Source organism: Podarcis pityusensis, assembly GCF_964106645.2.
Source record: "Podarcis pityusensis genome assembly, chromosome: 1".
Taxonomy (NCBI): Eukaryota; Metazoa; Chordata; class Lepidosauria; order Squamata; family Lacertidae; genus Podarcis; species Podarcis pityusensis.
In genome coordinates this window covers 44,608,457-44,630,792 of record NC_138028.1, presented here as the reverse complement: position 1 = coordinate 44,630,792, position 22,336 = coordinate 44,608,457, and the positions used below count along the sequence as shown (strand labels likewise).

Below are 22,336 nucleotides of genomic sequence, written 5' to 3'. Positions count from 1 at the left end.
CTGAATCACTTTTGAAACAGGCGTTTATCCACCTCTGCCGGTTTAAAGCCTGAAAAATGTGTGTGAATATTTACAGTCTTATCCTTGGCTCCATTGAGAACATTTAGCCTGTACAAACTTGCACGGAAAACAATAATGGAAGCATGTGGAAGTTTATCACATCTGGTAAGCATCATGGGTATTCCGGTTCAGATGGGCGGAGCAAAAAGCAGATTGTGTATGTTCTTTTCTTTCATTATAAAATTGTGGTGCATTTGTTGTTGTTTGTTAGCATATACACACTACAAAATGACATTGGTTTTGTACCAATTAACTAGGGAATGACAGCAGGAGAAACTTGTTGCGCTCACATTCTCCTGCATGGTGTTCTATAGGCATGTTTCATTATGGGATGCTGGTCTTTGGTCTGATTCAGCAGGGCTCTTCTTATGGCTGAGGATTCTGTTCCATGAGTCTTTCCCTGCCCCCCCCCCCCCCAGATTACAGTTTGCAATATTCCTTGGGGACAGAAAGTGATTGTTCAACCAATTCATGCTTTAAGTCTCAAGGTATTTCATAGCGAAGATGCTTGTTTTTATTTTGGTTCTTTTGTCTTTGTTCTTTTTAGTTTTTATTGTCTTTTCTTTGAATAGTGGGGCAGCTGCTCAGCTCAATCAGGAGGACACGAGACTCTTAATCTCAGGTTTGTGGGTTTGAGCCCTTTGATGGGCAAAAAGATTACTATATTGCAGGGGGTTGGAGTAGATGACCCTCGTGGTCCCTTCCAAATGTTTGATTCTGCGATTTTGTTATCTTTAAAGTCATTAGCAGTCTAGGCATTGTGTGTGAAAGGGTGGGATACAAATCATAAATAAATTAGGATAGTGGGAAATGGGTTTTCCCCCTCTCTTGGATAGAAAGTACATAAAGTATTGGCTTTGAGTGTGGTGTTTAAACTGCTAAATGGTCTGAGCCTAGGATGCCAGAAGCAGGATCTCCTCTGTGTAGACCATTCTAGCTTTGAGATCTTTTTTCTAGATGACATCAAAAACAAGAAAAATTCAGAGGCTGTTTTCTAGAACATTTTAGAAGAGTGGGGAGGAGAAAGACTACATACACAACATACATTTAAAGCACTCCTGCAAAAGAAAAAAAAGAATCCTGTGAAGGCAGCCCTGTTTAGGGAAGTTTTTATTATTTAATGCTGTATTGTTTTTAACACTCGATTGGAAGCTGCCCAGAGTGGCTGGGGAAACTCAGTCAGATGGGCAGGGTATGAATAATAAATTATTATTATTGTTATTGTTATTGTTATTGTTATTGTTATTGTTATTGTTATTGTTATTGTTATTGTTATGTGTACCCATGGGTTTACACATTGGGGCATGTGAACCTGCTAGCTGCTGCCCCTTCTCTTGTCTTGGGAGGCCATCGCAGAGCAGCAACATTCATGAGGCTTCTCTTTCCTATTGCCAGCCCTCAGCCACACTGCAAGACGGGAGGGTCAGCGTCGAAACTCCTGCATATTTAAGAGCCCCTTTGTCTCTGAAACATCCTAAAGCAGTGGCGGGTGTGTCCCGCTGGCTCCACATCGTCCAGTGCTGTGTGCAGTGGCGGGAGAGGGGGGAGCGTTGGGGAAGGGTGGAATGGGGTAGGGTGAGGGAGTGTGGCTCTACATGGTGTTCTTCCCTGAGGTGGGGATGGAACCTGGCAAGGCAGGGGGGAGTGCGCAGGAGGATTAGCATGCTTGCCGAACGGTGCCATACTGTTACTCACGGTAACAGTAAAAGGGAGGGCTGGGAGGAAGAGGGGGTTGAGGAGTGAGGAGGAAGAACAAGAGTGAGCTCCCTTTGTTCTGATGAACGGAGGAGGGCCGGATCCCCAGCGTCTGTTTGCTGCAAAGTTCAAGGAGGCCCTCGCACTAAAGGGGGCCGGTGATAACTTTGCTACCTCACAGACTCAGATTGGCTCCCCACAGCAGCCATGAGTGGGCTGTCTGGCATGATGCTTAGATGCATGTAGTGTCCTTGTCACAAGGGAGTGCTTGTGTGGGACGGTTAGTTGACGAAGAGGGAAAGGGGCCATGTTTAATTTGGGTGCTGCCTTTCTCTTTAAGTTAAAAAACCAAAAAACCCTGGCCATTCTGCCAAATTTAAAAAATCCACCTGGACAGAAATTTTAGCCCTGAAAAAAAGGACATGTCCAGGAAAACACAGACACACGGCAACCCTAATTGATGAAAATATATGAGTGAAACATAGTGGCAACAATTTCAAACCTAGGACCATTTGTTGTTGCTCTTGCCCTGATCAAAGATATTTCAAAAATGTTATTTTGAATTATGCCAATGGGAACAAATAACAAAGATCTGTTGAGTAAAATTACACTATTATTTGCCTTTGCCACTCCTGCGTCTTACTCTAAATGGTAGCAATTTTATAATTATTTCATAATTGAGGCACTAGTCTTTCCTAAGTGCAACAAGTGGATACACTTTCTTCTTAGCAGGGACTTGGAGCTTATCCACCCTTACCTTTCCTGGAGGCTTCCCAGGCACAGTCCACGCTTTAAAGCTCCCTATTTGAGAGCTCTTTTTAGTGCAGAATCAAAGTAATCCACAGAAAACCCAAATTGCCATTTGTTGTGTGGGTTTTTGCAATAAGTGCTCTGGGGCAAAGAAAAGAGCTTTACAGCACAGACCTGTGCCAGAAAAGCATGGGGCAAAATGTAAGTGTGGGTAAGCCCTCAGACTACGGGCACTTCAATCCTATTCTGCACTAGTACAGGCTTCTGTGCATTACAATCTAGGGGAAGGAAAATTACTTACATGTAATCCCCAGTTGCTCCTGCCAACCTAGCAGTTCGAAAGTACATCAAAGTGCAAGTAGATAAATAGGTACCGCTCCGGTGGGAAGGTAAATGCTGTTTCCGTGCGCTGCTCTGGTTCACCAGAAGCGGCTTAGTCATGCCGGCCACATGACCCGGAAGCTGTACGCCAGCTCCCTCCACCTGTAAAGCGAGATGAGCGCCGCAACCCCAGAGTTGTCCGTGACTGGACCTAACGGTCAGGGGTCCCTTTGTTGTTGTTGTTTAGTCATTTAGTTGTGTCCGACTCTTCGTGATCCCATGGACCAGAGCACGCCAGGCACTCCTGTTTAGGTAAAGGGGTAAGGTGGTCCCTTTACCTTTACCTTAATCCCCAGTTGTATAGGAAAATTTGCTCTCATGAGCAGGGCTCTCATCTCCTAGGGGTGAGATTTCTACAGCCTAGCTCAGGGGTAGCTTGCATCATGATCTCCAGCTGTTCTTGGATTCAAACACCCAGCATGGCCAATGAATGATGGGAATTATAGTCCAACAACATCAGAAGGGAACCATGTTGGGTGCAATAGCTGCCTTCAAATATCTGAAAAGGTGTCAGCCACTAAGTAGGTGGAGTGAGATTTGTTTTCTATTGCTTCAGGGCAGGACTAGAAAGATCGGTCAGGTATTGCAAGGAAGTCAATTTCAGCTTAACATTACAAGAGGCTTCCTAACAGTAAAAGCTGACCAGCAGTGGAACAGACTGGGGACATGGCTAGAAGCTGGAGGGGATCCTATATTGAGAGGATTGGCCTGGATGACTTTCAGGGTCCCTTCGACTCTATGATTCACTCCCAGAGTTGTAGACAAAACTATGCCCAGACTATTCACTGTTCAAGATAACTTGCATCCAATGCCCCACTTCCTTGCATTGGTGTACATACCTGCTCTCAGAATACAGAGGATGAGACCATTAATGTTTATACCATTGAATTCTAAAATTAGCCAGAGATGGGGCAGTTGTATGCCTCCCCCAATAGCCATTAAAGGTAAAGGTACCCCCTGACCATTGGGTCCAGTCGTGACCGACTCTGGGGTTGCGGTGCTCATCTCGCTTTATTGGTCGAGGGACCCGGCATACAGCTTCTGGGTCATGTGGCCAGCATGACTAAGCCGCTTCTGGCGAACCAGAGCAATGCACAGAAACGCCGTTTACCTTCCCGCCAGAGCGATACCTATTTATTTACTTGCACTTTGACGTGCTTTCGAACTGCTAGGTGGGCAGGAGCAGGGACCGAGCAACGGGAGCTCACCCTGTCATGGGAATTCGAACCACCGACCTTCTGATCGGCAAGTCCTAGGCTCTGTGGTTTAACCCACAGCGCCACCCGCGTCCCTCCAATAGCCATTAAACACACTTTAATAGTCGTCTGTGGTTTTTGCCTGCTCAGGTCTTCTTTCCTCATCACTTTGATTCCCTGCTTTCAATCCACATTTTCATGTTGATTTTTGTACACGATTTGCATGCAGATAGAAACATCACCTTGTTGTCTGCTTAGTGTAAGAATGATCAGAGCAAGGAATCTCCGGCGAGCAGATACCCGTAAGTAGCTTTTCTATTCCTTTGTGGTGGGCTGGAATGCAATGAGACTATGGTGCCCAATACGGCTTTAATAGGCCAATCTTTTACTGAAAAGGAAAAGGCAATTACCCTGACCCTTGGCCATGCTGGCTGGGGCTGATGGGAACTGGAGTCCAACAACTTTCAAACAGCCACTGGTTCCTCATCCCTGTGTTGGAATATTGATACTGGACATTTCACTTAATATGATGTTGTGAATTTTCTACAAATTCTAATTAACTAAATCTGCATGCTGCACTTTAAATAATCAGGGATAATAGGAGTTGTAATACATGGAAAGAAGCAGAAGTCCCAGTAAAGGAAGAATGGATACAAAAACTTGGGGAATATGCAGAAATGGTGAAACCTACCGGAAGAATAAGAAATCAAGATAACAAACTTTTTATAAAAGAATGGAAATGGTTTATTGAATATTTGCAGATAAATTGTAAACAGATAAAAACATGAGCCGGGTTACATATTGTAATAACCTGCAGTTTTATAAGAGTATATATTTACAGTAGATAATTAAATGAGGAAAATAAATGAATTTGGATCTGCAGAAGATATTAAAAAATAAATTTAAGGAATCGCAGAAAGAAAGGGAAGGAAGTCAAATTTTGAAATGTTAAATGAATTGTAAAATAAATAAAATGTATAAATTTGAAAAGTATAAATAAAAAAAACTATAAAAAGGAGTTGTAATACAGGGACACCTGGAAGGCCACAGAATCCCTACCTGTGTTCAAACAGAGAATTTTTTGAAAGGATATTTGCCAACATTGGGTATGAATTAATTCTGTACAGATATCAGCCCAATGCACAAAGTGATATATATATACCTGTTAAAAAAATAGTTGCAAGGTATACAGTGGTACCTCGGGTTGCATACGCTTCAGGTTACATACGCTTCAGGTTACAGACTCCGCTAACCTAGAAATAGTACCTCGGGTTAAGAACTTTGCTTCAGGATGAGAACAGAAATCGCTGGCTGGCGGCACAGCGGCAGCAGGAGGCCCCTTTAGCTAAAGTGGTGCTTCAGGTTAAGAACAGTTTCAGGTTAAGAACGGACCTCCGGAACGAATTAAGTACAGAGGTACCACTGTATTATATCAGCTATCACACAGTTAAAGTGCTACTTTCTCTCCCAACAGTAAGCCATACTGATTGCTATTTGACCCTATGGCTGCCAACGGCTTCTTCTGAAAGGTTCCAGACAAAGACTGTTCAAAATTCTAAAGACCCAGTCTGGAACGAAACTTTCCATTTCATGGTCCAGAGCAAAGTGAAGGTCAGAAACTGATGGTCACTCCTTGTTGGTATAGCATAATCTCACTGAAAGTGATTTCTTGTGAATTTGAAACATGCCTTGATTTGTAGAAGATCACCAGCTCACAGAACTGAACAGTAGAGTTCCGACGTCAGTGCCATGACACAACCTGGCACAATAGGGCAGTTGGTGTTGCTGTGCCTGTTGCGGCTTTGCGCCAATTCTAATATATGCATACAGTCTTCCACAAATCCTATTGTATGCGAATGATTGCTTCTTTGAAAGAATCATCAGTCTTCTCCCTAATGTGTGAGTTTTCCATGTGCAGGGAAATTTGGATGCATGGATGATTTCAGATGAGCAGTCGCTCACGCACATAGGCTCACATAAATATTTGAATTTGCTTCCAAGACTGATTTAAATTTGACAGTAGCCCTAAACAGTGGCGGAGCTTCATGCAGGCTGCGGCGGGGCTGGCTTGCGTCCCAGGGGCATGGCACGCAGCCACAGGGGTGTGGCGCCCAGCGCGGGTGGGGTGGCAGCCGCGATGGCACCACACCGAGATCATGCTGCGGGGGCAGTGCACTCCCCCCGCACTCCTCTTCCTCTGCCAGTGGCCCTAAAGAAGATCCCAAAAGTACTTATTCAGGTTATGCACACAGTTGGTTTAACATTTAAAATGCTTTATCCCATGCACTGGCTACATGCATGAAATGTCTACACAACTTCATCATTAGTGCAAGACTGTTGCATATGAATGGGATGAGTCAGTACACAGGGAGATGCCACCTTACATGATTGCCACCTCATTTATAACAGTCCTTAGATATGCCATAGGTCAAGTGGGGAAGGCGTGGGTCAGCAGTTTCCCAAGGTCCAAAGACCACAGAAGCAATGAAGCTGTTGATGGAATACATGCCTATTTTTGAAAGAGCAGGGAATTGAAAGTAAATGTACCCCATGCCTAATTTATATTCCCAATTATCCAACTCTTTTCTAAATTGAACATGTTTGGTCTCTTCTTGCATGGATTCCATGCCATTGTAAAATGTTTTCCTTTTCGGTCTGGGGTATACAGAACTGTAGGAAAGCTGTACAGTTCTTTTAGCATTTATTTATAGGTCTTTTCTCTCCTATCAGAACATACTGGAGCTGAGTGTCTTCGATGAGGATGTCTGCCAAGACGAACTACTTTTCACGATTCGCTTTGATATAGCTGGACTCCCACTAAATGAAAAAGTGCTCTTGTCCTTTAAGTCCAATCCAAAGGTCTGTATAAGCAGAAAGAATGTTTAACAGGGCAATCCTATGCATGTTCACTCAGAAGTTCAGTAAAAAATTACTCACCAATAAGCTGGTTTAGCCCAGTGAGAAAGGAAGTATTATTATTAAGTGGAACTTGTTTCTGAGTAAACATGTTTAAGATTGTACTGTGATGTGAATAGTATTTGTTGCCTGAAATGTCTAAGTTCCAGAATTCACAATCTTGATAGGTAATTAAGTAAAATAACTTAGCTGTAATGTGTGTATTATTTAGGGATACAAGGGATTTTGATTTGGTTCGTGTTTTAGTATGAACCCACCTAACTGGCCCTTTCTGAAACAATACTTGAACCAAAATGCACCTATCCTTTCAAATTCACACTTCTCTGAATTTTGTGAATCAGTTCTCCGGTAAGATATTGATGCAGAAATGTGCATATAGGGAAAGGGGGCCTAAAAATGCCTATATTTGTGAAAATAATGTACAAAAATGAGTTGTATTAGGGGAAATTGCTTACAAAGATGAGTATATTGGGGAAAATTGCATACATAAATATGTATAATGGGAGAAATCATACAAAATGCTGAAAAAATTTCAACGCTGACAAATTTTCAGCAACGAAAAATTACAGGATAATACAGAAATGGGGCAAAGTAAACATAAGAGTTTCTCATGTTTATGAACAGGTGTACATCCATATCTGTACTACATGTAGTTTGGTTTTATAGTGCTCTCTTGCAATACAAATGCAAAACACACACACACACAAAACCCATTGCCCCAATCCAGCTCTGGTACCATTCACAAGGAAGTTGGCTCTCCTAGCTGGATGAGAAACAGTTTGTCAAGCAAGATGAGGTACATGCAGTTTTCTTCTTTAATCCAGAGTCTTGTGCTGTATGCATGCATACCTTTAAAGAAGCTAAATTTCCAGCTATCAGCTGTTCAGGAGAGGAAACTAGAACTGGATTCAGTCCTTCAACCACCACAGTTCTCTTTCCCCAACAAGAACTGATAGATAGATTTGGGCCTTGGCGATCAGGGAAGTTCAGGGGTGCATAGTACTAAATAAAATATGTGTTTGTGGGAGGGGGGGTTTATCTTGTATTTTTATCTTGTGAACCACACTGAGATCTTTTGATGAAGATCAAAATTTAATAAATCTAATAAAACAACAACGACAACGACAACAACAACAACAACAACAACAACAACATACTAGCCAAAGTAACCCATGGGAAATTTAAACTGATTTTAATGGAACTAGGTTGCACCTAAAAAGTTGGTGAGAAAGGAAACATTGTCAAACTAAAGAATTTTGGTATATAGAAAATAAATGGTGATCAAAAGAGGAAAACATGATTATAATTCCCATGCCTTTTCCCAACCTCATCATTCCCCCTTCTAATTTTCCATGACAACTGTCACACGTGTGGCTATGAGGAATTGCTGACAGTATATGTCAGGTCTCACTAGTCTGCAGTTACATACAGTGGTACCTTGGTTTTCAGACATAATCTGTTCTGGAAGACCGTTCGAGTTCTGAAATGTTCAAAAGCCAAGGCACAAAGGGCGGTCTGCAAATTTAATAGAGAAAATTGGGGGGGGGACCCCCAGTGGAAGCCATTCAACTTCCGAGGTGCGTTCAAAAACAGAAGCATTTACTTCCAGGTTTTCAGTGTTCGAAAACCAAAACGTTCGACTTCCAAGACGTTCGAAAACCAAGGTACCACTGTATTTTGTAGTCTAGCAGCGCAGAATCTGTTATTAAAAGGGTTTAATTCACTGACCACCCTCTTATTTCAGGATCAAGAGGAGCTGGAGGTGGAATTTGAGTTACGAAACAGGTGAGTAAATTCAGATACTACAGATTACTTAAAGCAACATGCCTTACCCTTCTGATAACAGAATGTAAATCCATAAAAATGAGTTAATTATTAGAACTCAGGGAACATTGTCAACATTTCTCCCAATGACAGCAAAAGAAACATGTATTAATGCTCCAGGCCTGGCCAGCATTTTGACAAAGCCCCATAAGAAATGTTGTATTTTTTAATTTCCCAGGCTACAACAGCAAAGCTATGGTATCTGGTATGGGGAAGGAGAATCAAAAGCAGAGAAGTTGTCAAATTCAAAGCCTTACTGAGCTCATGCCAGCAGACTGGAAAGTCAAGTCAAGTCAAGTAACCTTTATTGGCATCACATAGGAACATTCAGAATACAAACAGAATAAATAGGCCAGTGTGGTCTCGTTGCCATTTCAACAGTACAGGACTGGAAAGTGTATTTTTCTTTTTTCTTTTTCTCCTTCTGCCAGCGTTGAAAATAAAAAGATTTTCTGAAGGGAAAATAAGTATGGCAGCAAACTTGCCCTCACACCCTTCAAGGACCCCTCTTGCTCTCTCTGCTGTTGAACACTGACAGCACCTCAGCAATAGTTCCATTTTCAAGAGGAACATAAACATTTTATTATATGAATGTATATTCATTTATATTCCATTTATTTTTCAGTTTGAGTGTTCCTGAAACCATTGTTACGAATGGAACTCTTGTGGTAATTTTGTTATTTTCTGTCTGCTTTCTTGTACTTTAGATATACAGTGCAAGGGAAACAAAGAGATTATAAATTATATCAAAGTTAATGAATTATTATATACTCTCTGAGACAGGAATAGTATAAAACTGAACATAATTTTCCTACTGAGCCATCAGGCATCTTCTCCTGTATGGGATGCTTAATTACTTGAGGGTTCAGTTGAAGTTATCATGGCCTTTCCAAACATGTGATAAACCCTATGGATACTTATTTCTGGAATAAGTCCAGTTGAAAGGTTTATTGCAGCCCTAGTAAAATCTAAGAAACAGGTTACTAAATGTGACAATATATTGATAAATCCAATCATTATTTTTAATCCAGTCAAGTGTGGGTAATATGTCATTTGTCATTCCTCAGAAATTTACTGACCATTTGGATTTGAGCCTGACTGAATAGGTCCCAGCAGAACCCAGCTTAGCCCTATTGGATGTATTCCCTGTTGCTTTAACCACAGACATTGGGTTTTTGTTCCTTTGAGAATTTAAAATATGGGCAAATATAAATACCATCCATAATACATTTGTCTGTTCTTCATGGATTGAGGTTCTGAAATTAAACATTCCATAAAAATTGTGATCCAGGTGGCAAGCCTATGACCACAACTTTCTTACTTGCTTCCTTTTAAAAAAATGCTCTTCTTGTTAAAAAAATTTAAATCAATACATTGGATCCAAACTAAGTTGTAGGTGTGTAGGCTCATTAATTTCAATGAGTTTGGTTGTAAATTGCTTTGGGTAGCCTTGGACAAGATGAAGCGACTAACAAATTTAATAAATAATAATAATTTTAAAATGGGTTTAATTAAGTGGCGCTGTGGTGTAAACCACTGAGCCTAGAGCTTGCCAATCAGAAGGTCGGCGGTTCGAATCCCTGCGACGGGGTGAGCTCCCGTTGTTCGGTCCCAATTCCTGCTCACCTAGCACTTCGAAAGTACAAGTAGATAAATAGGTACCACTCTGGGTGGGAAGGTAAACGGTGTTTCCGTGCGCTGCTCTGGTTTCGCCAGAAGTGGCTTAGGCATGCTGGCCACATGACCCGGAAGCTGTTTGTGGACAAACGCCTGCTCCCTCGGCCTGTAAAGCGAGATGAACACCGCAACCTCAGAGTCGTCTGTGACTGGTACCTTTACTTTTACGTTTAAGTCTGAATTGTAATCAAACACTATATAAAATTATTTCAGAATCCTTGTATTTTCTGTACTGTACTGTACTGTACTGTATTTGTGATTCAGTCACTCAGTTTTGAAAGGGATTGATTATTATGCCCCCCTCCAAATGCTAACTTTTAGATGGCGAAGAAAGTAATAAAAGGAAGTTTCAACTAGATTCTAAACTTTCAATGTTCTTCTGTCTTCTTGTATGCCTACAGGCTCGTGAAGTTTGTTCTTTGGAATTTGAAGTAGAGAAGAAAAAAAGAAAGAAATCAAGTAAGATTTTCATCATAGTAATAATGGTTTCTCTAGTTTTCTTTTTTTTTATATAAGATATTTATTAAAGTTTCAGCATATTACAAAAATAAGGGGAAAAAATTAAAAAAGAAAAAAAAACGAAAATGAAAATACAAGATAAAAACAGTTAAAAACAAATCAGTCTTTCCATATCTTATTTTTCATTTGCTTGTTTCCCTGACCTCCTCACACCTCCCTTTTTTGTATTCCAGTTCCATTAGTTAATTCAGCAATTCCTTTCCCTCTTTGATTTTATCTTAATCTTTTATCTTAATATATTATGACTTTAGATTATCACTTGTTAACAATCAATTTTTACATATTCCTTTATAACATTGCTGCTAAAAAACCACTTAACTTCAATCCAACATCATTCTAACATTCATTATTTTTGCAGTATTTCTGTAGATAGTTTTTAAATTTCTTCCAATCTTCTTCCACCGACTCTTCTCCCTGGTCTCGGATTCTGCCAGTCATTTCCGCCAGTTCCATATAGTCCATCACCTTCATCTGCCATTCTTCCAGAGTGGGTAATTCTTGTGTCTTCCAATACTTTGCAATAAGTATTCTTGCTGCTGTTGTAGCATACATAAAGAAAGTTCTATCCTTCTTTAACACCAATTGGCCAACCATGCCCAGGAGAAAGGCCTCTGGTTTCTTCAGAAAGGTATATTTAAATACCTTTTTCATTTCATTATAAATCATTTCCCAGAATGCCTTAATCCTTGGGCACGTCCACCAAAGGTGAAAGAATGTACCTTCAGTTTCTTTACATTTCCAACATTTATTATCGGGCAAATGATTGATTTTTGCAAGCTTGACTGGTGTCATGTACCACCTGTAAATCATTTTCATAATATTCTCTCTTAAGGCATTACATGCCGTAAACTTCATACCTGTGGTCCATAACTGTTCCCAGTCAGCCATTATTATGTTATGTCCAACATCTTGTGCCCATTTAATCATAGCAGATTTCACCATTTCATCCTGAGTATTCCATTTCAACAGCAAGTTATACATCTTTGACAAAATCTTGGTTTTGGGATCTAACAGTTCTGTTTCCAATTTTGATTTTTCCACCTGGAAGCCAATTTTCTTATCCAAATTATATGCCTCCATTATCTGATAATAATGAAGCCAATCTCGCACTTTATTTTTTAGTTTTTCAAAACTCTCCAGTTTCAATTTGTCTCCCTCTTGTTCCAAAATTTCCCAATATTTCGGCCATTTGGCCTCCATATTGAGCTTTTTCTGAGCCTTCGCTTCCATCGGTGACAACCACCTTGGGGTTTTATTTTCAAGTAGGTCCTTATATCTTATCCAAACATTAAACAATGTCTGTGTTTTCAAGAAGCAGCCATTCTTTCAGCCAGCAAAAAGCTGCTGATTCATAATAAAGTTTAAGGTCTGGCAGGGCAAATCCACCTCTTTCCTTTGCGTCCGTTAGTATTTTAAATTTTATTCTAGGCTTCTTGCCCTGCCAGACAAATCTAGAAATATCTCTCTGCCACTTCTTGAAACAATCCATTTTATCCAAGATTTGCAGTGTTTGAAACAAAAACAACATTCTAGGCAATACATTCATTTTTATCGCAGCAATGCGGCCTAGCAGTGAAAGCTTCAAATTTGACCAAATTTCTAAATCTTTTTTCACTTCAGTCCAGCATTTTTCATAATTGTCTTTAAATAGATTCCCATTTTTAGCTGTCATGTTGATCCCCAGGTATTTCACTTTCTTAACCACTGTTAAGCCTGTCTCATTCTGAAACCTCTCTCTCTCAATCGCTGTTAAATTTTTCTCTAAGACCTTTGTTTTTAACTTATTCAGTTTAAATCCTGCAACCTGACCAAATTCTTGAATCAGTTCCAAAACTCTTTTAGTACTAGATTCTGGCTCCTGTAATGTCAATACTAAGTCATCTGCAAATGCTCTCAATTTGTACTGTTTAGCTCCGACTTGTATACCTTTAACCAATTGGTCCCTTCTAATCATATTCAGCAGGACCTCCAGGACCGATATAAAAAGCAATGGGGAGATTGGGCAACCTTGTCGTGTCCCCCTTTCCATCTTAAATTCCTCCGTCACCACGTTATTAACAATTAATTTAGCCTTTTGTTCTGAATAAATTGCACTTATACCATTTCCAAAGCCTTGACCTACCCCCATCCTCTGTAGGTTCTTCTTCATAAAACTCCAAGAAATATTGTCAAAAGCTTTCTCCGCATCCACAAATATCAAAACTGCCTTGGTATTAATATTCACTTGTAATTTTTCTAAAATATTGATTATGTTTCTCATATTATCAGACAAGTGTCTACCCGGGAGAAAGCCTGCTTGATCTCTATGAATCTCTTCCACTAGCACTTTTTTTAGTCTTTTAGCCAAAATATCTGCAAAGATTTTATAATCCACATTAAGCAGTTATATGGGGTGATAGTTCTTGAGCTGCATCTTTTCAGTCTCTGTTTTCGGTATAAGTGTGATATACACTTCCTTCCACGACTCTGGTGCCCTTTCCCCATCCAATATTTCATTACAGACTTCCTTTAAAGGTTGTACTAGCCATTCTTTTAAAGATCTGTAGTATCTAGAAGTCAGTCCATCCGGTCCTGGAGATTTACCTAATTGCATATTCTGAATGGCACCTTCTACCTCCTGTTCAGTTATTTTATAATTCAACATTAATTTGTTTTCCTGAGAGATTTTTTGTAATCCATTTATTTTCAAAAATCGATCTATATCAATTTCTTTCTGTGGCCCTTGTGTATATAATTGTTTAAAGTACCTCTGGAAACAGTTTCTAATCTCGACTGGGTTCTGTATGTTCTTTCCTTCCACTTCTAGATTTATAATAGTGTTTAGTTTTTGTCTTTTTTTCATTTGCCAGGCCAACAATTTCCCACATTTATTAGCCGACTCAAATGTCTTTTGTCTCATTTGTTTAATTTTCCATTCTATTTCCTGATTCATCATTTTCATATATTGTACTTGATATAACTTTATTTCTCTCAAGATCTCTTGCGACTTTGGTTTTGCTCTCAATTTCTTCTCACTTTCCTTTATTTTCTCCAAAATTTTATCTTTCTTCTCATTTTGGATTCTCTTCTTTATTGCATTCTGTTGTATCAGGAACCCTCTCATAACCGCTTTGCTTGCGTCCCAGATTACTCTTTTTTCAACATTAGTGTTCATGTTTGTCTCAAAATAGTCTCTCAAGGTTTTTTGGGCCTTCTTAGTCACTTCTTCATCTCTAAATAAGGTGTCATTCATCCTCCATCTGAAAGAGCCAGTTGGTGTTAGTTTCATCTCCATCTTCACGGCGTTATGGTCGGAGCAGGTTTTTGGACAAATTTCCACTTTTCTTGTCTTTGGTGCCATTCCTCTAGTTACCCATATTTGGTCAATTCTTGTCCATGTCATTTTGGCTTCAGAGAAGAAGGTTCCCTCTCTACCCAAGGGATTCTTTGTTCTCCAAATATCAACTAAATCCAAGTTGTCTGTCATCTCAAAAAAGGTTTTCGGTAGTCTACCATCCTTAGTGACTACCTGTCTTTGTGCCTTGTCCATATTTGTAGATACCACTCCGTTCATATCCCCCATCAAAATCACATTATAGTCCAAATAGTCCATCAAGGTCTCATGCAACTTTTTAAAGAATTCAGATTTCCCCTCATTTGGTGCATAAACTCCTACTATCAAAAATTTCTCTCCTTGGATTTGAATTTCAATTGCCACAAATCTTCCTTGGTCATCTTTAAAGATAAATTTCGGTGATAAACTCTCCTTTGCATAAATCACTACTCCTCTTTTTTTAACTTTGTCCGATGAGATAAACTCTTGACCCAGTCTTTTGTTGATCAATACTTTTCTATGTAGCCTTGTCACATATGTTTCCTGTAAACAAATCAAGTCCAATTGTTCCTTTTTTAATAAATGAAAAACTCTTTTCCTTTTCTGGGGGGAGTTGAGACCATTAGTATTCCAGCTTAATAGTTGCAGAGCCATGATGTAGTTACTTTGCTTTACCTCCAACTGCGCCAAGTGTTTGTTCTGGTTCCGTCGGGGGTATCGCTTTCTCTAAGCAGTCCAGTCCAAAAGGTAGTGTTGCTATGTCTAGTATTCCTCTTTCTAATGCTCTTAGCTCTTCTCCAGATTCGTTCTGCAAATCTTCTCCGTGATCTTTCAAAAATCTTTCTTTATCGTCCACTGATCTTATTTTTATCTTTCTTCCTTTGAAGCTAAAAGATAGGCCTTGGGGAAATTCCCACCTAAAGATAATTCTGTTACTTCTCAACAGGGCAACCAAATCTCCGTAGTTGGACCTAAGGTCCAAAAGATGTTTCGGGATGTCTTTAAATATCTCCACTCTTGACTGATGTATTTCCAGAGTCTTCTGAAAGTGCGGACTCAAGATTTTGTCTCTCTCCTCTTTTGTTCGGAGGGTGATCAAACAGTCTCTCACCCTGTTCTTCTTCCCCCCTCTTCCAAGCCTAAAAGCACTCACTATCTTAAAATCTTCCTTCTCCAAATCTAAATCCCAAAAGTCTGCAAATTCCTGCGTAAGAAAGTCAATCAGATTGTCTTTCTCAAGTTCAGGTACGGCCCTGATCCTCAAATTCGTTTGTTTCTCCTTCAATTCAATCATAGACAACATCAACCTGTGGTCCTCGAGTTGCCTATGTATCGGTGGTATCTTCTCCTCTACAGCAACTGCTTTTTCCTTTGCTTCTTCAGCTGTCTTTCGGGTCAAAGTAGATTCCTGTAGCAATTTATCAATGGTTTCTGTGTTAGTGTTCACCTTCTGTCCCAAATTAGTAATGCTTGTAGTGTTTTGATCAATTTTAGTTGATGCTTCAGCTACTTGTTTACTTAATTTTTCCAAAGATTCATTAATTTTGCCTAATGCCAGAGCTAAAACATCTTCAGATGCCATTCCTTTTGATTTAAATTGTACAGGTGCAGCCCCTGATGGTACAGAAGGGCCAGATGCTGATGCTCTTCGCGGCTGCCAAGATTTACCAGACCTCGTTGTTTTTTCTTGAAGCAAGTCTATTTTTTCTTTTCCATCTGCCATAACACTCTAGTTGAAGCTCAAGGTCAATCCCACGGCCAGAATTTGTTTTGAAGTGGAAAATTCCTCTGGCCCAGTTGTTGTAACAATTTCAAACTTCCTCTAGGGGAACACAGTAACAGTCAAAGCTTGTTGCAGTAAAAAATAACTCTTTTTAATCCCCCAATTCACAAAATAGGCAACAATTTCAATTTCAGTTAGTTTCCAGTTACTTTAAAATCAGGAGGTGCCAGCCAGAAACAATGTATCTCTCTTGCAGAGTTAGCTGTCAAAAAGTACTCTATTCACAAGCAGCGCATTTCACAATACGGCAGTCTTATTGTCCATTGGCAGCCCGTTCCCAGGTTTTAAGTGGTGGATTTTTAATTCCTTTCCTCTCTTTTTGCAGGAAAATATAGTTCACACCTTTCCCCCCTCCTCTCCTGCAACCAAGGGGGGAATCACTTGTTTTGATGTTAGGATTATAGTCCTTTTCAATCGACTTTCCAGGTCTTAGCTTACAACTTCTTTCCTTTACTCTAATTACAAGAAACGGAAGGCGGACTTCCTGTTTATGCCTCCCCGCTTCGGTGTCGAATTAAGTCTTTATTTTCCTGTATTTCCAAATTTAACCTACTCATGGGTAGTTGTTTTTGTAGCCAGATTGTCACAGGAAAAAGTCAGCGCTCTCCGGTAACGGCTGTGCGGCTTCGCTCCACGGAAGAAGCAGTTGACTCTCAGCACCGTGCCGCTTGCCCCGCTTCGCTCTGGAGCCCGTAATTGGGTTCCTTTACAAATTGGGGGGGGCGCGAAAGGTGCCCGCCGAGTCCCACGGTCACAGGCTTCACCCGCCTGTGATTTTTTAAAGGGTCTCCGCTTCGCCGTAGCGGAATAGACCCAATTTCCGTAGAGCCATTCCCTCCGGATCAGAGGGAGTCCGCCATTACCGATGGCGCCACCCCGGGAGTTCCTTGCCACCCCGGAAGTTCTAGTTTTCAACCAGTAATAATTATTTTGAAGAATGTTTAAAATGAATTAACACCATTGTTTTAAATATATAGAATGCCTAGTAAAACTTACCTAATCTTATATAAAGCCTAGTTCTCTTAAGTTGATATTTCTTCATACTGTATCTTTCATCAATATATTCTGATCATTACATTTCTCCTTGATTAGCCACATCACACACTCCAACTTTTGTGAATCCAAGATTGGCCTCATTGAGGGGCAGTATTTCAATATGCGTAGGAAAATGAGAGTACCCCTAAACATATTTTTCTTAGAAAAAGAGCACTGCCTCTGAGTATACAGGGAGAGGATTGTGCTGTGAATGTGCCTTTGCATTCAAAGAGTATTGCTTACCAGCTGGGTGATGAATATTTATGATGGATGGGAATGCAATGAGCAAGACAAGTTCAATAAGGAACTGTATAGATAGTTCACTGTTCATATTTGATTTCCTCAGAAGTATAGCTTTTGTTCGGAGTCTTAGCATGGTGCAATAACAAGGCCAAGTTAACTAACGGAGCAAGTAATATATAAATTAGTGATGTGGATGCCATTAAGAAATCTGATTTTTGCAGAGGCCCACTTTGAGTTTAGCACAAAAAGTTATTGCAAACAACAGACCTGTCACGAACATTTTCCCTTCTTTCTTTCAGAACGTGAACTATCCCTTATGATGAAAGGATCCCATGAAGGATACCAGGAGCTTAGTTCAGGCCAGTCCTCATTCCACTATGCCAAATATAAGCACCTGACAATGGATGTTAAACTACCGAAGAAGGATCTAGATTATGCCTTTGTACGTTATTCATCAGCCGAACACTAAGGGCTTATCCACACTTCCAATTGGTCCCACTCTTTCTGGGCCTGCACTTAAAATCTCTGTGTCTGAGTGGTTTTGTGTTTGTTTTGTCCCAGAGCTTTCCCCCATTATAACCTGCTCAATTGGAGCAAACATCCATTCAGATTTTGCATGGATTGTCATTTGCTCCAATTGAGCTTTAAAGAGTGGGTTTGCAGAGCAAAAAAAAAAGGGGGGGGATGTGCTCAGACATGAAGCTCAGACCATGCCTAGAAAGAGAGGAGGAAATGTAAGTGTGCATAAACCCTAATGATAAAAAGGTTCCTTTTTTTCATTGATGTTTTATTTCCGGGAGGGGGGAGGACAGGGGATTAATTGTGAAAGCCACTCTGAGAATATATATCATGTGTATACTAAAGGGAGAAGCATACAGTTTTTTAAAAATAAAAAGATACGGATGAGCAGACTTTGTGAGTGGACTTCCCCCAACCCTCCGGAGCAGAATATAAAGGTGTGCAGAAGGATGCTGGAGGGTGGAGTTGCCATATTTCAAACAGTGAAAATCCAGACATATGGCCTGCCGTATGGACTTTCCCAGACATTTTACCGATTTTCACCCAGACACTGATTGACCACCCTACCAGAGGGAGAAGTGGAAACTCCTAGACATGCAACTTTGCACTCTTTCTCATAGAAACATGTGGGTTTTCTTCTTCTTCCAGGGGCCAAGCTCTTATAACAGGAAAGAAAGATCCCTCAGAGTGGATATAAATTCACTTCCTACCAGCAAGAAAATAGTGCTCGCAGAGGTGAGAATCAGTTGCTGTCCTCCTGAATATTGCTTTGAATGGATTCTTTTGGAAGAGAAATAGCCGTCATTGCTTGCTTCCATAATCTACAGCATAAGGGGCCAGTTTATCGTTGTCATTGTTAATTGTTAATATAATGATTAGGTAGACTGTGGCCTCTGCATCATGGACAAGGCCATATGTACAACGCAGTAAAAAAGATTTCAATTCCAAAGTAAAATTCCAAAGCTATCTAAATCCTTCAGTCTGAATCAATTATTGATTTATGGCTTATTGAATCACTTGCTTCTTATTTTGTTGCTTTTGAGGAATAATGAAACAATGTAAAAGGATCTAACTATTTATAACTATTTATGCATCTTTGCTCTGGCAGTTTTAAATCTTTTAACATATTGCTTAACTAACAAATATGATAAAAGTCCTTTTTTTAAAAAAAAATAATCTAAATTCTGAGTAGAAATTGTAGAAAGAAGGAAGAACTTCCCCTTTATTTATGATTCCCAGAAAGGCAAATTTATTGACATGTTTCAATATGGGGGTGAATATAAATTTAATCAATTAATTCATGAGTCACCCAGAAGCCAGTTTATTGATTGTTACAGTCTTAATTGGTTGATAGACACTGTTGTACGGTTTCATTTGGTCTGCAATATTAAGGAAACCAAACCAATTTACACCTCCTGGATTAATGCACTGATCAGAATATAATTAACCTTCAGATTTCTCACTTCCATGTATTAAAATGTGTACATTGGGGGCAGGGGGGGAGTATGCAAAAAGGTATTTTGTGATAAAATGCATATTTAAATATTAATTTCAGTGGAGATTTTAAGAGGGGATCGCATCTTAATGTGGAAATGGGATGGAATGGATTTGTGACTAACCACATGGGATACTAACACAGATCAGCAATAGACTGATCCATCCCTGTTATGTCATAAAGTGGGTTGCCTAGCCAATTGAAATAACTGTTAGAAATTATAGCATTTCTTTCACCCTTTATCTGGCTCTAGTCATGCATAATCAAGATGCTAACGTTTGCTTAGCTGCTTGAGAACATAGAAGGGGATTTGCATTGGAATGTGTAGCCCATTCAAAGTAATATAGCCTGTATAGAAGAGGGATGGGAAATCTCAAGTACAGCCCTCCAGGTCTCTCTGTTCAGCCTGTGGGACTCTCCCCAGGCTGCGCACCTCACAGGCCTTATTATCCTCAAGTACAGTATCTTCTTGTATGGAATGTGTTCTGTAACTGTGGTAATGCCTCTTATCTAGATGAAGGACAGAGAGGGGTGTGTGGGTGTAAATGGCTCACTTTTGCATAATGTAGCCTACTGTACAAAGGCCATGTCAATTGCTGCATCCGCTGTTGGCTTCTAGGCCATATAGAAGGTTGTTCATGAGGCTATGTGACTCTGAGGCTGGAAAAAGTTCCTCACCCCTGTATCCTCCTTTCAATATTTATCTGAATTTGTGTTAAGATTTATGCCCAAGGTTTCCAACCCAGTAAGTGGAATGTGTGAACCTAAGAACCCTTGCCGAGACAAACCAAAGAACTATCTAATACAGCATTCTGTTCTCACAGTGGCCAACCAGATTCTGATGGGAAGCCCACTCACAGGTGGGGACTGTGCTGTTGTGCTCAGGTGCTGCTTTCGGGCATCTGATTGGTCATGGTAAAAACAGGATGCTGGATTAGACAGGCCATTGGCTCAATCCAGCAGGCTCTTCTTATGTTCTTAGGACCTAAGTGGAACCACATTCTCCCCATTTGTGATGCCCAGAAACTGGTACACTGAAGATGGAACATGGTTAAGAGCAAGTGATAGGCTTATTCTCAAGGAATTCTCTAATCCTCTTTTAAAGCTACACAGGATGGTGGTGAATTCTGGTGCCTCTTTTTCTAAAAGAATAGCACTGATGGTGGCCCATCACTACATCATGTGTGAGTGAATGTCATACTGAATATGTATTTTTTTTTTGTCTTTCTTGAATCTTCCAAAAGAATTCTGTTTACATGCATGCATCTTCAGAACTGACTCAGGGCATCTATGCACCTTGTTTCAAAGAGAGGCAATGTATTCCTAGGAGTGAAATTTGTGTTTGCATTCTGTTTTTGTTTTTTCAGAATAAAAAAATGGCATTGCATGTGAAAACAGAAGTCTGGTAAGAGATGCTTCCTGTGTTGGATAGCTATAATCTTAACTATTTTTCTACTTGTCTGTCTGTTGGAGAAATATTCTTACAGGAGATTAGCCATGTGTTCAGGATATTAGTCATTTGTATGCAGTATGAGCACTGTACCTAACATTTATTGAATAAACAGAGTTTACATCTATATAACAAGAGTCACATTTTATACAGAGAGGGCTGATGTACCCTATAGCTTTAGAGTTCTAGTAAGCCACACTTTTGTGGTGTCGTTCTGCTTAGTCTTTTTAATCGAAATCACTGCTGTGTAAAAACCACCACATAAACCTTGCTGCCTTGTGAAAGCAAATGACTTGATGCCCCGTGAGGCTTCGCCTGCCACACATTTTGTTAATTGGTCAGCTCAGGGATGTTGGCAAGCAGTCTCTAAGCTTGACTCTTGGATGAGTAGCACCTTTTAAAAGTTCTGAAACAGATTCTGAGATACAATATGCCTGTGTTCCCCCTACCACCTTCTGTGTGGCTATTCCAGCCAGACTGACCTAGATGTGCGCTTGGGATATGGCCTTTGTACACAGGAGCAAGATTTCTTGTGCAAAAGGCAGAAGATTGTTGCTGGGGCGTTGAAAAATGTTCTCAAACTAGAACAGGATCTGCAGGATCATGAGGTATGTGATGCAGAACTCTGGCTATCGCTGCTGTATGAATTATCACAATATGTGGAACAGAAATTGCAGAGAGAGTCTGGGAGCAAGAATAATGTGTGTCATGGTCAGCACACCACTGTCCCATACAAAGTTGCTTTCCTGTTCTCTGCAGTGATTTAGTATTACGTTGTCAGAGTGCTGCATCTGAACTGGCCAGTGTGCGCACGAGGAATAATTCACCAATGATGCCATCTTTTCCAAGGCTTGAGTGAGCGCTGAACTTTCCAAGCAACTGCCCAAAGTGGTATCACATTCATGCCATTATTCATTCATGTGCCCTGCTGAAATTGGCTTAGTCGCCCGTTCTATTTTCTCATCCTCTGAGATGAAAGCAAGCATAATAAAATGCAGGCTAAAAGGGCTGTAGCTCAATAGCATAACATCTGCTTGCATGCAGAAGTTCCCAGGTTCAGTCCTTGGCATTTCCAAGTACCGTATTGTTTGCTCTATAGGACTCACCGGACCATAAGACGCACCTAGTTTTAGAGGGGGAGAACAAGAAAAAAATTTATCTCCCTCTCTGCGCAGCGCCCCTTCAGCAAAGCGGCAGGAGGAACGGAGCCCCTTCCATTTCTCCTCCCGCTTCGCTGAAGGGGCGTTGCGCAGAGAGGGAAAGCTGCGCAGCGCCTCTCCAGCAAAGCGAAGCCAGGAGAGCAAGAGGGATCAGTGCGCACTGATCCCTTTTGCTCTCCTGGCTTCAGCGAAAGCAACACGAAGCCTCCGGAGTCTTCTGGCGGCTATCCCTGAAGCCATGGAGCCTGTATTCGCTCCATAAGACGCACACACATTTCCCCTTAATTTTTGGAGAGGAAAAAGTGTGTCTTATAGAGCGA

At 40.5% G+C, this 22,336-nt stretch overlaps 1 protein-coding gene across 4 annotated transcripts in view; it reads left to right on the top strand.

The window, feature by feature from the left end:
- Positions 1-22,336, top strand: part of LOC308472156 (cytosolic phospholipase A2 epsilon-like) — a gene marked incomplete at its 5' end in the record, with an annotated part of 45,112 nt that continues 22,776 nt past the window's right edge. For 2 of the 4 annotated variants that reach the window (XM_080996764.1, XM_080996765.1), the window contains 11 exons: positions 1-165; positions 4,312-4,384; positions 5,557-5,693; positions 6,813-6,941; positions 8,743-8,783; positions 9,448-9,490; positions 10,901-10,958; positions 17,692-17,834; positions 18,560-18,646; positions 20,774-20,811; positions 21,329-21,464. In XM_080996764.1, the coding sequence (XP_080852890.1) occupies positions 136-165; positions 4,312-4,384; positions 5,557-5,693; positions 6,813-6,941; positions 8,743-8,783; positions 9,448-9,490; positions 10,901-10,958; positions 17,692-17,834; positions 18,560-18,646; positions 20,774-20,811; positions 21,329-21,464 (915 nt within the window). Of the gene's footprint in view, positions 222-4,305; positions 4,385-5,556; positions 5,694-6,812; positions 6,942-8,742; positions 8,784-9,447; positions 9,491-10,900; positions 10,959-17,691; positions 17,835-18,559; positions 18,647-20,773; positions 20,812-21,328; positions 21,465-22,336 lie in introns of those variants that run through there. The other 2 variants (XM_080996767.1, XM_080996766.1) reach the window with 2 other exon arrangements.